General features: G+C 34.7%; 1 protein-coding gene across 16 annotated transcripts in view; it reads left to right on the forward strand.

Annotated features, from left to right (window-relative positions):
- Nucleotides 1-18006, forward strand: part of PTPRM (protein tyrosine phosphatase receptor type M) — a 477367-nt gene that overhangs the window by 184140 nt on the left and 275221 nt on the right. For all 16 annotated transcript variants that reach the window (XM_087707256.1, XM_087707257.1, XM_087707258.1 and 13 more), the window contains exon 6: nt 14529-14703. In XM_087707256.1, coding sequence (XP_087563382.1) covers nt 14529-14703 — 175 coding nt within the window. The remainder of the gene's footprint in view (nt 1-14528; nt 14704-18006) is intronic.

Here is an 18006-nt window from a genome sequence, read left to right on the forward strand (position 1 = left end):
AAGCAAATTGATGACTGTTCACTATACTTTACTAGTATATCACTAGAGTTATTGATAGATTATATCTGACCTGCAGAAATGGAGGCAAACGGTTACTTCAAGTAAATCATTGTACAATATAGGCTTTTTGCTCCTTAGTTCAAACAGAAGCAAGTTAGTGAAACTGATTTTTTTACTGCATGTTTTATGTTGTAAAAAGAATAGTCTTTCAATGGAGCTAGGCAGTGATTTTTTTTTAATGACATCATTTAAAGTAAGCTATACCTGATTTTGTATTTTACTCTTTATGCAGCTTGTCTGTCTGAGCTTCTTTTTCTTAGTTCTATTTTGAAGCCAGATACCTTGCTGTTTCTTTCTTACTTGAGCCGTAGTCTGCTTTAATGCACTATTTCTTATTTAGCATACATGGCCATGAGAGGTTAAAAGCATCCACTTAGTAATGTAAAAGTAAAATAATCACTTAAGCCAGAAAGTGACTATCAGTGAATACCATTAAACTGCAAGTCATATTCATGTTCAGAAATTCACAGAAAAAAGGTAAGAGATTTAAAATCCAAAAGCTTTTGTGATGCAGTAGAGCATAAAGCAGCATTAATGATTAACAGAAATTCATGTTCTCCATAGCTGATGAGAATGAGTAATAATTAAGTACCTTAATACCTTAGTAGCTTCATGCATTTCTGTTCTTAATAACTCAGGGTATTTCTGCATTTTTTCTACAATTGAAATGTTTTATTTCCAGACATAATTATAGTATATATTACACACTGCTGAAAAATGGATATGAAATAGCTTTAAATAATATACATGTACAGTGGTGTATGTTTTGGGGAGCATCAGGTTTACAATTGTAACGTTTCTGCCAATATCTAAAATTAGTAAAGCCTATTTTTAAAACAGGTGTATCTCAAAGAAGAAGAATTGTCAGAAGGAGCACATGCTAAAATTGTTGGATGAATCAGTTTATTTTAGGAATCTTACCTTCAGATCAAACTGTCTTATAAATTACTGTGAAAATGCTTATTAATAATTACTTTTATGTAATTTCATTCTGTATTTTCCTATACAATTATTATGACATTGTTGTATAGTATTGGAACTAGGGATTTTAAAGTCTAAAACAGTCAAACTAAAGTTTTCAGCATAAATCATAATGATTTTAATACTAGTATTCATAACAATTTAGATAAAATAATTCTCTGTTTAACATACTCTTCCCAGTTTTCTGTTTTAACAAAATGCTGCTTGGCTTGTCAAAACTAAGTGAGCATGATTTGGAAAAATGATGCTACCACTTGCAAAGAACGTTACCTGTGGCATAGCTACAGTTAATGCCAGTAACTTTGGCTATAAAGCACGGGTGTCATTGCATCACAGGCTGGATCGCGACATATTGTGATGTTTTTTGCTTTTGTGGAAGTGAGGTAGGTGTGGTCTGCATGACATATTTGGTCTGTGGGCTGACAGTATGACAGGCCTGCTATACAGGTAATCCTCGACTTACGACCACAATTGAACCCAAAATTTGTGTTGCTAAGAGAAAAATCTGCTAAATGAGTTTTGCCCCATTTTATTACCTTTCTTGCCACAATTGTTAAGTCATGTGGTAAGCCATGTAGTTTGCTTGGCACTCAACAGTTTTAGTACTTGTTATGTCTCCCAGAACCAGTGAGTGATGAGTATTGAGGTACCAGTGTACTAGATTTAATAGCTAAAGTTGATTTTCAGGGGACAGTTAAATGTGTTGTTGTTCAGCATTCCTGATGCACAGCAACTTACCTGCCTGAGTAGTCCAACTCCATTGTGACTGGCAGTTAACTCTCGGAGGTCTTAAGGATTTTAACTTGCCCTCTGGTGATATTGAATCAGAAGCAACTCAGAAGTTCATGGCCACTGGAAACCATGAATCTATCCCAAATTATTGAAGGCCCAACTGATGCTGTCAGTTGCTTACTAAATTGTTTTATTCCTCTGGGTAGTTGCAACATGAACTTGGTCAGGAACAGATTGTTCTCTGATTGCTTTTCAGTTTATAGGTGCTATTTGTTTCCAGTAGGCGGGATGGGGGTGGGAATTGAAAATGTATTATATCTGTCTGCTCCAGATGCCTAATGGACTCAGAGGTATTTCAGTTAGCTGAAACCTAGCAAGCTATTCATTTGAAGCCTTAATTTCTGCTTGAAATGAATGTGTGACTAGGGCCTTATATCAGATAGTTCATATAGTACTGTCCTTCTCATAGTACATCAATCTTAATTTTGGTAAGAGTTATAGAAAACTAAAAATATAATAATAAAAATGCTGGCTGGATAAGTGAATTTGAAGATGAATTTCGTAAAAATTAAATGGAAATAACAATAACAGAAGAAATGGTTAAAAATTGAATAAAAAGGATGGAAAACTGGATATTTCCTGGAAGTGATCAATTGTATGGCTTTTGGTTCATGTATCTGACGAAGTTACATCTAATTAAAGCTAAATAGTTTAATAAAGTATTCTGTAAAGAAGACATCAATGACAGGTTAATACTTGGCCATATCTACCTGATTCAGAAAGACCCAGCAAAAGGGATGATACCTAGAAATTATAGCCTGATAACTTGCTTGCCTACAATATTTAAATTACAGGTGTGATAGGGACAACATCCAAGATTACCTAATATAATTTTATTACACCCAAGACTACTTGGAAGAAAAGAACATCCTTTCAGTAGAAGAGAAAGGGAAATAAAGGAAAATCAATTTCTAGTTGATAAAATAGTTCTGGAGAATTGCAAAAGCAAAAAGATCAATTTACACATGTTCTCGATTGATTATAAAAAGGTATTTGATTTATTACCACATAGTTTGATCATCAGATGCTTGGAAATTGGTGTCAGTAAGAATGTGTATAGAAAAAATAATGAAGCAGTAGAAGACAGAATTGGTGGTTGGAAATGAAAACATGAAATAAAAAATGAGGGCTTGCCAACATTAAGAGAGGCATCTTGCAGGATGACTCATTATTACCCTTACTATTTATCACTGCTATGATCCCAGTTTCAGTGATTTTAAAGAAAAAAAATCTTGACTATCAAGTATCAAAAAATGTGAATAATACATCACATTAGTTTTATATGGACAATCAGAAGTAGACATCCAGTTGTTGACAAATAATGTAAGAATGTTTAGCACAGATGTTGAAAAACCATCAAATGGTTCAAAATTCAGGTTATTCAAAGAAGCAGAAGAAACAGTAGATCATATGTGCAAGAAGATCACATAAACTGATTGTAAATGACAGTGTGCAGATTAAATGATCCATTGGAACATCTGTAAAAATATTGTTTTCCAGTAAGCAAAAATTGATGGAACACAGAGTTGAAAAAAATAGTTGAAAATGAGCAGATTAAAATATAATGGGATTTCTGAATAGAAACTGATAAAGCCTTGGCTCATAACACATCATATTTAACTGTGGTTGAAAAGAATAAAGTGTTGATAATTGATGTGGCAATACCAGGGGATAGTAGGCAAAATATTGGAGATCCCAAAATATCAAGATCTGAAAATTGAAGATGAAATATGACATAGACCAACCTTAGTGGTCCCAGTGGTTATCGGCACACTGGGTACCATACCAATAAGTCTTCAATGAAACCTGGACATAATCTGCACATTAACAAAATTTCCATGTGTCAATTACAAGAGGCCACATCATTTTGATCCACACACATGCCGAAACATTATCACCTCCTATGTTCTTGGGATAAACATTGCATATGAAGGCCAACACCAGCAAAAGAACTGGCAGCTGTGATTTCACATTACTGTGTATATAATAACACTTTGTTACTTATTAATTGTATACCACTCAAAGTCACTAGTTTGTGAGATGGGCGGCCATATAAATTTGCCAAATAAATATATACAGTAGGTAATAGATTTTTATTTTCAGATTCATATACGTATGTATGTTAATATTACTTTCTCTAGAAATAGAAATACAACCTTTTTAACTGACTGCCAAAATATTTTTGAAAGCAAAATTCTGAAAACACTGCAATACATCTGCTGTTTGTCTATGCAAGTTTCATTGGCAAAACAGGTTTATTTTTATGATTAAACAGATTTAAAAGCATATTATTTTGTTAACATTGAATGTATTTAACAAAACAGATTGTACTTTGAATAAAATGAAAAGGTTGCTGTTAAAAAGTTCACAGAAGCAGAAGACATTTCATATGTGGGCTACAAATATGTTCATTGGGTGGTTATTGGGAGTGAAATCAGTTTAGAAACATTTAGAAACAGAAATAAGAAATGAAAGCATTAGCTATTTGGTAGCTTCAAATTTTAAGATACCTCTTAAATAAGATGAATATACACTATTTATATAATAAACAACGCTATAGAATACAATACTACAGAAATACTAATTTGTCATTCTTTCTGGTTATGTAGAAATTACAAATCAAGATGTAGCCTGCAATTAATGTAGCATCTTAATCTAGAGCTGGAAGTTTTGGAAGTTTTGTTAAGCAGATTTCAAACTGCTTTACATATACTATATAGTATTTAGCATAGTAGTTCATACAACTAGATTAAAGGTAATGTTCTAATATTGAGAACATGTTATATTACAAATCAGAGATAAATCCTAGGGAAGGATGCATAAACTGCAGCAAAAGAAGAGTGCTATCATTATTTCTTTAAGTCAGTGAGCAAAATAAAACCTCGCATTGGGTTTAACAGCTTTAAATTGCACTCATATACTAATGGGATAAGACCCAAGAACAGAATTGTTGCAATAAATCACTCACTGCATTAGAGATATTTCTAAATATACTTAATTTAGTGTAATTTATAATGAGGAGAGCTGCAAGTTGCAGTTATGCAGATTAACTGCAGACAAGCAAATGGGTTTAAAATACTGCCAGTCTTACCCAAATACAGAGAGCAGAAATAAAGTTAAAAATTGAAAAACTTCAGGAATGTCCTCTTCAAGGAAAAGTTTATTTATTTAGAAAATGAAGCAGTACTAAAAGTTATTGGGAAAGCTTATGGTAGGTATTTTGTTCTTGTCTTTGACAGACTGAAGTGAATGAGGCGGTTTGCCTGAAGCTGGCAGTGAAAAATGTGAAGGAGTGTAAAAGAACTTATATTACAAAGAGCACTAGAACCTTTTTTTTACATTTTAAAATACCTTAATTCTAAAGTACTATTTTTGCTTATGATAGAAATATCCAGTTTTTATCTAGTTCAGCTAAGAGAGAGTCTGTAGAGTCTGTACGGTTTCAACTTTTCTTTGAAGGCCATAAAAACCTGTTTTGTGTCTGTTCCTTCTTGCGGGAAAATATTTGTTTAAAGGAGTAGTACTATGTCATGTTGTCAATTGTTCTTTACAGGTTTTGATCTTATTTATAGATATAGTTTGTATCAGCTTTTCAAACTCAACAAGACATATAAACCCAAAGAATGAAACAAAGCCTCAGGTTGTGATGATTTATTACTTATGTTTAAGTAATACGTTTCATTTGGGAGTTTTTCATATCACTGATTTGCAAAAATGAGTATAATCAATGTTCATTTAATACTGAAACTATGCCAGGAAGCCCTGACAGGGTCACATAATATACTAATATTTCTAATTAAATTGATAACATTATTTTGTTTTTAGAAGCTAGAACATCTGCAACAAATCTTTCACTTCCATACTCTTTTTTATGTTATTTCTTCTTATCTGTTTTTGTTTTTATTTTATTTTGTTTAATACGTATGAGGAATAAATGCACTTTTGGAGACCCATGCTCATTAGATTTCTAGTTCACATAGAGATTTAGTGGATATACTTTTTTCGTATGTTTATAAGGTCGATGTAATCACAGAAAAGCAATATCATTTAAATATTATATGGTAAAATGTAATTATTTCAATTGGACTAATATGAAAGAAATAAAGAACAAAAACCTTAGAACTAAAAGCAAATAAAAACATTATAGGTTAGTGAAAATGCTAATATATGCAATGCACATGTTGTTTTCATTTCTAAGGAAAAAAATTACTTAGTTATAAAACCTGCTCTGGGAAGTCGTTATAAAAGTAAAAACATGAACACTATGAAGCAGTTTCCTTGAGATTATAATACCGTATTTCCACAAAAATACGACCTGTCCTAAAGCCTTGCCACATTTTTCACGTGGGCAAAAATATAAGCCCACCCCAAAAATAAGCCCCCTGGACAATTCCCCCCTCTGGCCAGGCAGAGCACCGCTCGCCGAGCTAGCGATATCCTGAAGGCGCCAAGCCTTTTGTCCCTTCTCACAAAATTCTTCAAAGTACTAACAAGTGTACTTTGTAAATGGAATGTAGAAAAATTATACAGGTTATTGTATAACTGATTTTTTTAAATTTGTATATCCCTTTTAATTATTAAGACAACAGCCAGTTTTTTTCTGTGCCCAGTGCAGCATTTCTCCCCATATATTCTTGTAAACCGTATATAGAGACAAACAGTTAACTTCTGGCTCCATTGTTCAACAATATCCTTTTATATATTGAATGTTAAAATGTTTTGTTCCATATTCAAATTTAAGTATTCTTCTCCTTTAATTATAATCTTAATTCCTTCTATTTTCCTCTAGTGTCCAATTTTTAAAATCTTTTTTTAAAATAATTTTAAAAAGAACATTTATTCATGGGAAGAATCCTTACGAATAATTTCAAAATCTTATTTCAAATTTATCAGGACTTTAGTGCAATTATAACTTTCTAAAATCAAACTTTAAATCATCCTTTTGTTGTTTATTCTTTAAAAAAAACTTAAGCCATTAAGCTTGTACCAAAAGCTTCTTTTGTTAAGGATTGATGGAAACTCATCTGATGCTATAAGACTTGCTGATCCAAAGATTCATAATAGCTAAAATTTATTTTGCAAGCAATTTGCAAAATTACAAAAGTGATGAGAAATAGAAGTATACAAACCCAGTGTCCTTTTTAAAGTTCTCACTATAGTTTGAGGAAAAACATGTCTATATCCTTAAGTGTTGCTTGCACATCACAAGCCAAACTACATTGGTAACATTTAAATCAAGCGATTACTCCAAGGAAATAATTTAACACATATTGATAATGAAAATTTAGAAATAAATTTAGTGTATCTTCAGTAAGTGAGATATCATATTCAGCAAGTTATTTTTTAAATTTTCTAATGACCATTTTTCCTACATGCATTCTAGTACCAAACTGATCTTTCATAGTAAATCATGTATATATTCACTTACTTCTTTCATGCCTCTGTGAGCAGCAAAATTATTATTAATGTTAAGCTAGGATATTAGAAGAACATACCATTTACCATTACACTATAAAGAATTATTATATTTCCGTGTCTAGCAACTATCACAATTGCATTCACTCATAGTCAGCGGATCCAACTGCAAATCATGATAAGATAAAAAAGGAGATCCTTTTCCTGCTGGAAATGTAGATATTCACTGTGGTATATTTGATTCCATATTTGTATTCGTGCTAAAAAAGAATGCACATATTCCCAAAGCATCATGCAATTTTCCCTAAAATTAATCAAAAATTAAATATTATGTATATTTAAATTTATGAATACCAGCTGGATCTAAGTTACACAGGTGAGGGGAGTACAGGTTAGAATTTGAATTCCAACTTTTTTTAAAAATGAATTTAGTTTTGTTTAGTTATTATTTATTAAATTTCTTTTCCACACATCTAGTAACAAAATGACTGGATTTAGCATTAAAACTTTAAAAGTATAACAAATATCTCTAAAACAATAAAAATGAGAATCAAATCAAGGTAAAAGTATAGTTAAAAGATGGGGAGAGAAGACAATGTGCAAAGTAATGATGGGATTGCCTTTTAATTCAACAAGCACCTCCAGTGTGATGCTCCCCCATTAGGGCCCCAAGTCATCTGACAGAGCTAGGTCCTTAATGGAAGTCATAAGGGTGGGAGCCAATCTCACCTCAGAGATTAAGATGTTCCAAAAGGCAGGAGCCCCATCAGAGAAGGACCTTCTGGCCCTGTCAACCAGAATTCCTTGACAAACGGCCTGCAGCATGCCTCCTCTGCCAGCATGGGTAAGCTGGACCAGTCCCAGTGCAGTGAGACTGTTTCTCAAGTAACCTGGACTCGTGCCATGCAGGGCTTTAAGTGTAGTAACCAACATCTTGAATTGCACCCAGAATCATACCAGCAGTCAATTCAGCTCGTGAAGCATTGGTATAACATGGGTGATCTTAGTAACCCCAAGAACTTCCCATGATGCTGCACTCTACATCAGTTGAAGTTTCTTTTTTAAAAAAAGTTTTTAGTTTTTAAACAAACATAAACAAACAAAACACGTAACATAAAAAACATCTTCCATTCCGTACAGTGTGTCGATTGGTTACAAGGTTTATGTGTGTCCTTTCCATAATCCTTAAATTTTCTATAAAGTCACATATTGTCAATCAAGTATATTTGTATACATTACTATTATAGTACTTCATTTGTTTGACTGTCACTCTTATTTCATCATTTTAAACGAGGTATTCTAAATATGGGTTTGTTTATATTAGATCATTACATCATCTTCAACATATCCAATAATAAGTATTTTTTTAATATCCTATTTTAAATCATTCTATTATTTTGGTGTTGATATTCTCTAATAGATTTTCAATTCCTTATTTTTTTTAATCTAACCACTAATTAAATAGATCCATTACCTATAAAATTGTTTATCTTCTTGTTCTCTAATTTCATATGTCAACTTACTCATTTCAGCACATTTCATTGCTCATATCAGTCTAATAAATATGCATACAATTATTATTATTATTAAACATTCATTGAATATAGCTATTATTACATCCTTTTTATGTGAAGCATACTAAATTTAAAGTAAATTTATATTATAGCATTTCATTACATCATCCTGGACTCATCCAATGGTGTTACATTTTTGTATTCTGTTCAATGTAGAATTATTTATCTTTTATATTAAAAAAAAGCTTTTCCACTTCATCTCCATGGTCCTCATTTACAGCTTATATAAAATTACATATATCAATCTAGTATATATAAATGCATTATTATCATTATTAATCATTTATTTGACTATAACTATTATTACTTTGTCTTATACATAATACTCAAAGTTTAACTAAGTTTAACTTAATTTTATTGTGACATTTCATTTCATCATCCTATATCCTTCCTGTAGTAGTGCAGTCCTGTATCTCTTGTCATTTGTAGAATCTGTATTCTAAGTTCTTTCTTGATAAGTCTTATGCGTACTTCTCTTTGCAGCTTGTTATTCATTGCATATTTTATAAAGACTCGAAACCCTCCATCTGTTCCTTTCATCAGCTTGCCTTTGGTTATCACGGGTGCTTCTGCCAAAGATACTCTCATTGTTTCTGCCAAGTTTTCTCCCCTTTCTTCATCTATATTTTAAAGCATGAGATAGAGATCCAGTTCGTCTACCTCTCCTTTCAGTATTTCATACATACCATTTCCCTCCACTCTCGGTTTGCTGTCAGTATCACCAATTTTCTTATCACTTTGTTCATATTTTTCTGTAATTTTTTGAGCTCTATCTTCAAGTTTCATTATTGTTTCATCAATATTCTCAACTCTTCCCTCCATTTTTTTCTTTTCTTTGTTCTATAATCGCCAGATTCTTTTCAATTCTTTCTGTGCTTATTAGGACTTTTTGGATTTCTAGCATAATTTGTTGCAAAGTTATTTCTTTTTCTTCTTCATATTGCACAATTTTTTCCAGGTTATAAACACTAGGATGTCCAAGACTTTTTGCTAGATTTCAAATAAATTCAGTGTAATCTTTCAAGTCAGGGCTTTCTCTTTACTTCAAAAGAGCACCTGTATAAACAAGATGTGATTTTCTCTCTGTCCCTTTTGGTAAGCAAAGGCAATGGCCTTGAAATAACAGATGTAACCAAGCCTCCAGCCTCCAGGTGGCAGTGTTACTTCTTTTTCCTCTGCTTTTAGCTCTCTCTTTAAGCTTTCTTTGAGTTAAGAAAAAAATGGTTAAAAAGGACAATCCTGCCATGCATTAAAGAAAAGATAAGAAAGGAATCCTTAATCCACAAAGAAAAAAAATGAGAAAAATGGAAAAAGGGGAAAAGAGACCAGTCCAATTTAAAAAGTAAGAGGGATTTGTAAAAATTTCATCCATAAAAAGGAAACAAAATTAAAGAAAAAAAGATAACACAATAGTTGTAATTCAGGTTAATCCGCCGCTTATTCACTTCTGTCTTCAATTTTAACTTTACTATAAGTCTTTTGGGTATTCTCTTCTCTAATAGTAAAATTTATCTCACCAATTTCGACACACTCCATCTCCTGCTCAGCTTCCGTTCAAGGGTCTGTCTCAACCTTAGGCAACTTAAAATGGCTGCTTCTCTTGTAGCTGGCAAAAAGAGCTTTCTCCTGGATCGATCAGGGACTTTGCAATGTCCCTGAGATCAGTAGGATATCCCCTTCTCTATCACCATCTCTTCGGGACGGTTTACGTCCAAAAGGACCGTTCAGCAACAGAGATATCAGCAGCAATCCTGGAGGTCCAAGATTGCATGTTGTGTTGTAGCCACATCAGCCCTGCCTCCTAGTTGAAGTTTCTTAATGCTCTTCAAGAGTAGTCCAATGTAGAGTGCAACATGGATGCTCTATTGTACTTAACTTTCTGTTTATTTTTTTAAAGGTTCTAAAGAAGATTAAGAAATAGTGCAAATATAAATAAATAAAAATAAATAATTAAGATTTCGGTATTTACTAGTTATTACATAGAGAACTAATTATTCCCAGAATTATTATATTAAAAAAAAAATAAAGACAGAAATTGACTTTTTGCTGAATGCTAAATTCAGATTCAGTTAATTCCAATTAATTCACTTTTTCATGATTCAGATTTATTTCCGTCAATGCAGACCATTATCATATGGTTAACTATGAATAGTCATGTTTTCTGTTTATTATATTGACAAATTATGTACTGAAAGTAAACAAACCTTTTTGAAGCTAGATTCATATTCAAAATTGCTTACAAGTATTATCATTTTTGAGCTTTCACTTTTGGAAATTAAGTGTTAACAATTTGTAAAATAAGACAGCATTGAAAAATCACTTGCAGAGGTTAAATTATTTTATTATTGTTATATTTATTGCTGAAATTAAAATTTGTTGTTCACTCTTCAATCTCCAGTCATTTGGCATAATTTGGTTCATTTCTAACTTTCACATCATGAATTATGTACATGGATCAATTAATGTTGACATTATGCAAAGTTTTCCAGAAGCTATAAATAGCATAATAAGGTTACTTTCAACATGTTGACAACCATAATTAACAGACTAAGTTCAGCATTCCCTAATAGGTTCTCTGTTTTGTTTGCTGATATTTTGTTAGCTCTTTCCACTTCATAAAGTCTGGAAGATTGGGCTTCATGTGTTTTGCAACTTAAATGATAAAATGCTGAAAACATAAAACCCACTAGCATAATTTAAAGAATATTAGATATGCACAGTTAAGCACTTAAACCCTGCAGATGCTCCTGGGTCTTACTTAAGCCTTTGGTTATTTGCAGTACAAGGAACTTCAACTTTGAAGTTTTCCATTCATTTTCTTTGCCCAGTTTCCTTACCAAATCAGTATTGGAGAGAAGGTTGGTGAATGCATAAATGCTAGAAAATATTCCTGTCCAAGAATGGAGCAGTCATCTCAAATGAACATATCCATTTATTGGAGCCAGCCTGTCTAGAAAAAATCAGGGGTTCTTTGTAAGGGATTTGGGAGGACATAATAAAATGTAGAGGCTACAACTGGAGAACAGCATTAAGGAAAACTGCTGTATGCACCATACTCCACTTCTGATTTTTGAATACTGTATAACCCAGTAAGTGTAAGGAGTATATTTAACCCCATACTCATTATCATATAAAATCCAGATGAATGATGGCATCACCTGTAATTATAATTTTGATTTAAAACATAATGTCTGCTACTGGTTTGCTTTGCGCACGCATGCACTCCATTTGCCCGAACCAGTAGTAAAAAATGCTACCTGTTTGATCAAAACGGTAATTCCAATGATCAGCTGTGCGACAATCAGCTGTGCTAGCGGCACAGATGATTTTCACATAGCTGATTGTCAGAGCTACTGGTTCGCCCAAACCAGTAACATTTTTTACTACCGGTTCGGATGAACTGGTCCAAACCAGTAGCACTTTACCCCTAGTAGAGACGGAAAACATTTTTATAAGCTCCTTCATCTGATCAATTATCTAGTTTCTCACTTTTAATCATATTCAAGGGAAACATTATGATGGTACTAATATGGTTTACTTATTTCTTTCTCTACTCAGTGAACCAAATTTTCAAAATTCTCCAGTTTAGAAACTGTTGCTAGTGTAAAACACAATAAAGCTGTCAAATCAAATGAATGAAACACCTTACATTCTCTGAATCAGTTATAGTGATATTCTATCCTTTTCTCAGTATAGTTGAAATAGCTGTTGACAGCTAGACTATTTGAAGGACCATTTCAACATGAGCCTGCCTTGAGTTTTAAGATAAGGTTACTCAGGTTGGCTTTGGGTCCTGCCAAAGTAGTCATGATGGAAGAAAGGCTGTTTTCTGTTTTACAAAATACTGTTTTGCATAGTCTTTGCTGTGAGGTGTGCTTTTAAGTTTTTTGTTTATTTGCCTGATTATTTGGTACCACTTGCTAATAGATGAAAATTTTTATAGCTCAAGCATTTAAAAGTAGTACAATATATAAAAATATAAGAGGTGTTTACATTTGGTAAACATATCATAAATAGAACATTCGGAAGAAAATATTTGCTAAAACAGGTTAAACACAAGGAATTGCCATTCTGCAATTACCATATTTTTGCGAGTATAAAATGCACCTGAGTATAAGATGCACCAAGATTTTGAAGAGGCAAATTTTTTAAAAAAGTTTTTGCACTCTGCAGACCTCCCAAAAATGGCCCGTTTTTCACGAAAATGATCAAAAAAAGGGGCATGAATAGCCTTTAGGAGGCTTGTAGAATGGTCATGGGGGCCGGGGGGGGGCAAAAACAAGCAAAAAAGGCCCATTTTTCACTTTACTCTCCTCCAGCCCCCAGGAGAACTCGGGAAGGCTCCTAAAGGTTATGCACGGCCATTTTTGCAAAGGGGGCGGGGTTTCAGGAGGCCAAAAATGCTGCATCCAGTGTATAACACACACCCAGATTTTCAGCCTGTTTTTTGAGGGGGAAAGGTGTGTTTTATACTCTGAAAAATACCTTAAATGTTTCTGTCTTTTCTATCACTCCCTGTATTGGTGCTTTAACTTCCCCTTCCCATATAATAAATATAGAAAACCATATTTAAAACAATACTGATACTGAGATGTCTTTTATCCTCTAAAATTTAGATCCTAATGTTTAAAGAAAGTTATACAAAACTAGAAAACTATTTTGTGTGTGTATAAGTGAATTACAAAAGTTAACTTGCATTTTTTTAAAATCCAGGATGCTCAACTGTCTCTTTAAAAGGGTAGATATGCATCTTGCTTACATGTTCTGTTGATTTCAAATTGAATTTGATCATAAAACTCATCAACATCCTTTTCTGTATCAGTGGTTGAAACATAAATCTAAAGGATCGTCATATTTCCATGAAGTCTAATCAATATTACTTGGTCATTGATTGCACTGTAGCCAAATGCTATTCTTGTTTTTCATATCCTGGGTAATAAACAATGTAATCTTCTAGAGGAAATTGTCCAATCCCAGTACATCTCAATTCATTGATGCCTAAAATGTCAATTTGTAGTGGTTTCATTTCATCTTTCAGGGTGCTGGGTTTTCCCAGGTTTATGCTTTTTAATGGTCCATGTTCCTGCTTTGATTCTCTCTTTGCAGCTTCAGTTTTTCTTTTGTTATATAACAATATTAAACATTCCAAAGGCTTTAATCTAGTGGCGTCTTAAACATTATTAATTTCCTTAAAGATCTTCTGTTCTTTCTTAGTAATATGACCCAGCTGACGGGCCCATCTTCCTTCATACAATGTCGGTCATTTTATATTTTCTATTAATGTGGTTTTCTTGGTGAAAATACATTAGTGGTTTACAGTTGCCTTCTCTTGCACAGTATGAATTGTTGCCTTTGCCATTGTCACTAAGGTGATTATCTGTGTCTGGCATCTCTCTCTAGATCTCTGCTGCCCAATATAGGTGCGTGTTTGCTTTAGTTAGGCATCTGGGAAGAGCTTCATGCTTTGGGTGACTCTGGGGATATATACTTTTGCCATACACTTCCAGCAGTTTTTGCTAATCCCTCCCAGGAACACACAACCTTGCCATGGTGAAGCAACACAGCAAGCTTGGGGGATGGGGGGAACAGGATGACAAAACTATGCATATGCTTATTTACATGCCCACATTAATTTTAATATTTATTGTAAAATACTTGCAAATGAAGTATATATTAAAATAAATTGTTGTATTTGTTTCTCATTAGGGATTGCTTGTACGGGATGCACCTTTGAAGGACATGAAAATTTTTAATGATCGTCGATTTGTAGCATCTTTTAGTGTGATGAATGCTACTAAACGGGATGCTGGCAATTACCGCTGCATGATTCGCACAGAAGGAGGAGTTGGAGTATCAAATTATGCAGAACTGATCATTAAAGGTATTTCCGGATTGACATACAAATGAAAAGGATAGAGACCAAATTCCTGGAAATTTTTCATGTCCAGCAAATTGTTTCCATTGGCGATTTTGCAATCTATTTAATTAAAATGATCAACTCCAGGCTTGATGCTAATATAAGATGATAGTAGAGATTTATCGGCTAAGGTTATCAATTTGCATATACTTTATTGGGCAGATTGTGCATACTAATATGCAGAGTAAGGATTGAGGACCCAACTAATTTATAGGAAATGTTATACAGATTGTATAATGCAATAAAGAAAGTGGCTCAAAAATTAATGTATCTATCACAAGGTACTTGCGTTTTAGGCAAGGAAAAATGAATTATTGATTATACATCAATAGGTAAAGTTTAAAACAATTAGATTAAGCTGTTTCCCACAAAGTTTACCACATGTAGGAAATTGGGTGAATAACCAAAAAGGGTTGCGCACAACAGCATGTTTCTGCCTGCTTTGTTTTAGAGGTAGTCCTTGACTTAATGACCATTCATTCAGTGATCACTCAAATGTTATGAAGCACTGAACAAAGTGACTTATGTGCAGTCCCTGAAATTATGGATTTTTTGGTGCATCCACAGTCATGTGACCAAATTCAAACATTTGGCAGCCTGACTCCATTTATGACCATACCTACCTGCATATTTCCACCTCCTGTGCTCTTTTAATCACCCTCTTTGGTGGCAGTTGCAGGATTGGGGCTGAAGTAGAGACCTGGGTCTTTCAGCCCTACCAGCCAGCTGCCAATGCTCTCAGGTCTCCCAGCCCCAGCACCACCACTGCCACTGAGAAATGTCATCTCAAGCCCCATAGCACGGCCAGCCACCACAGCATCACAGTGCAAAACCTCAGTTGTTCCCAATGCTATGCATTGTTTATGCCTTTTGAACCCATCTGCGGCCCACTGACTTTTGCTACCTTACTTCTGCTGTTGATAAAGTGCATCTCTGGCTTGGCTCTCTGCCAGGCAGCTGCTGGCCATGCCAGGTCTCTTTTCCAAAACTGCACTATTCTCTAAATAGTGTGCCCCATTTTCATGATCCTTGAAAGCATTGAAAAAGTTTCCGAGGACTTCTGAAGCATTGTGAGAATGTGCCACACTGTTTGGAGAACAGCAAGCCAAAGGCTTTCCTCAAGAGACCTGGGGAAAATCATGTGGCTACCAGCTGCTTTATAAAGGACCAGGGTAGACATGCCTTATCAGCAGCAGGAGTAAGACGAAACTGAAGGTCAGCTGGGGTGTTAGAGTGCAGGGCAGTGAGGGAAGCATGCCTGCTGACCTTGGTTCAGCAGCTTTGACTCTGCTGCTAGGACTTCCTGAAGCATCTAGAATTTCCTATGTCAGTGGCTTGTGACATTGTTCTGATTGGCAGTTTCACACTGTGTTGTGGCTCAGACGTCTTACAACCTCAGTATTGCAGTGTGCCCAGAAGTCTGAACTGCAGCATGGCAAGCAATCCCAGAGCTTCATGGTTCTGGGAGTCTTTACTGTGGCACAAGGCAGTGTATGGGGCGGACAATAGGGGAAAGATGGGGGAAAGATATGTGAGTAGGAGGAGTTGAAGAGAAAATAGTCCCTTACCTTACTGAGGCATGGAGTTTGATGAGACCAAGCACAGAATGGCATAGCTTCAGGTGGGTACTCAGAGTGACCCATAATGGCAATGGGAAGTGATGGGACTGCTAAGCCTAAGCATTGCAGTCATGTGACATCACACTTTGCAAACATATTGCTTAGCAACAAAAATTCTGGTACCAATTCTGATCTTTACTGCGCTAGCAGTTTATTCAGGAAAATATAAAACTGAGCAGTCAGTCCACGTGTGATATGTTGAGGTGGTTTGGCATGAAGACAGAGTTAAGGAATACAGATGAAGGGAAAGATCAAGAGAATTGTTGACCTTCATTGTTGATATGATCAAGCAAAAGATAGAAATGAGAAATTGAAATAACAAAAAGCAATTTACAGAGCAGTATACTGTGTATAGAAGGTGGAAGCACCGATAATTTGCAAAAGTAGATTGGTGAAGAATTATAGTAAATGGTTTGAATGTAAACTATTTTGAACTATGTTTCCTTATCTGCTTCTCATCTCATACTTTTAATATCTTTGTCTTGCTGTTTCTTATTCCATTACTGTGCTTTATATAGCATTGATTTATCCAAAAGGAATATTATGGTGTATGTGTCTATGTATATATACAGGTGAAACTCAAAAAATTAGAATATCGTGCAAAAGTTCATTTATTTCAGTAATGCAACTTAAAAGGTGAAACTAATATATGAGATAGACTCATAACATGCAAAGCAAGATAGTTCAAGCTGTGATTTGTCATAATTGTGATGATTATGGCTTACAGCTCATGAAAACCCCAAATCCACAATATCCGAAAATTAGAATATTACATGCAAGCAATAAAACAAGGATTGTACATAGAACAATATTGGACCTCTGAAAAGTATAACCATGCATATGTACTCAGTACTTGGTTTGGGCCCCTTTTGCAGCAATTACTGCCTCAATGCGGCTTTGCATGGGAGCTATCAGCCTGTGGCACTGCTGAGGTGTTACAGAAGACCAGGATGCTTCAATAGCGGCCTTCAGATCTTCTGCATTGTTCAGTCTCACGTCTCTCATCTTTCTCTTGGCAATGCCCCATAGATTCTCTATGGGTTCAGGTCAGGCGAGTTTGCTGGCCAATCAAGCACAGTTATCCCATGGTCATTGAACCAAGTTTTGGTGCTTTTGGCAGTGTGGGCAGGTGCCAAGTCCTGCTGGAAAATGAAGTCAGCATCCCCATAAAGCTCGTCTGCAGAAGGAAGCATGAAGTGCTCCAAAATCTCCTGGTAGACGGCTGCGTTGACCCTGGACTTAATGAAGTACAGTGGACCAACATCAGCAGATGACATGGCTCCCCAAATCAACACAGAGTGTGGAAACTTCACACTGGACTTCAAGCATCTTGCAGTGTGTGCCTCTCCATTCGTCTTCCATACTCTGGGTCCTTGGTTTCCAAATGAGATACAAAAGTTGTTCTCATCAGAAAAGAGGACTTTGGACCACTGAGCAACAGACCAGGTCTGTTTTTCTTTAGCCCAGGTAAGATGCTTCTGATGTTGTTTGTTGTTCATGAGTGGCTTGACAAGAGGAATATGATATTTGAAGCCCAAGTCCAGGATCCGTCTGTGTGTGGTGGCTCTTGATGCACTGACGCCAGCCTGACTCCTTGTGAAAGTCCCCAACACTTTTGAATGGCCTTTTCCTGACAATCCTCTCCAGG

Source organism: Thamnophis sirtalis, unplaced genomic scaffold (genome assembly GCF_051295495.1).
Source record: "Thamnophis sirtalis isolate CommonGarterSnake01/CBP01778 unplaced genomic scaffold, rThaSir2_p1.2 scaffold_2, whole genome shotgun sequence".
Lineage (NCBI taxonomy): Eukaryota > Metazoa > Chordata > Lepidosauria > Squamata > Natricidae > Thamnophis > Thamnophis sirtalis.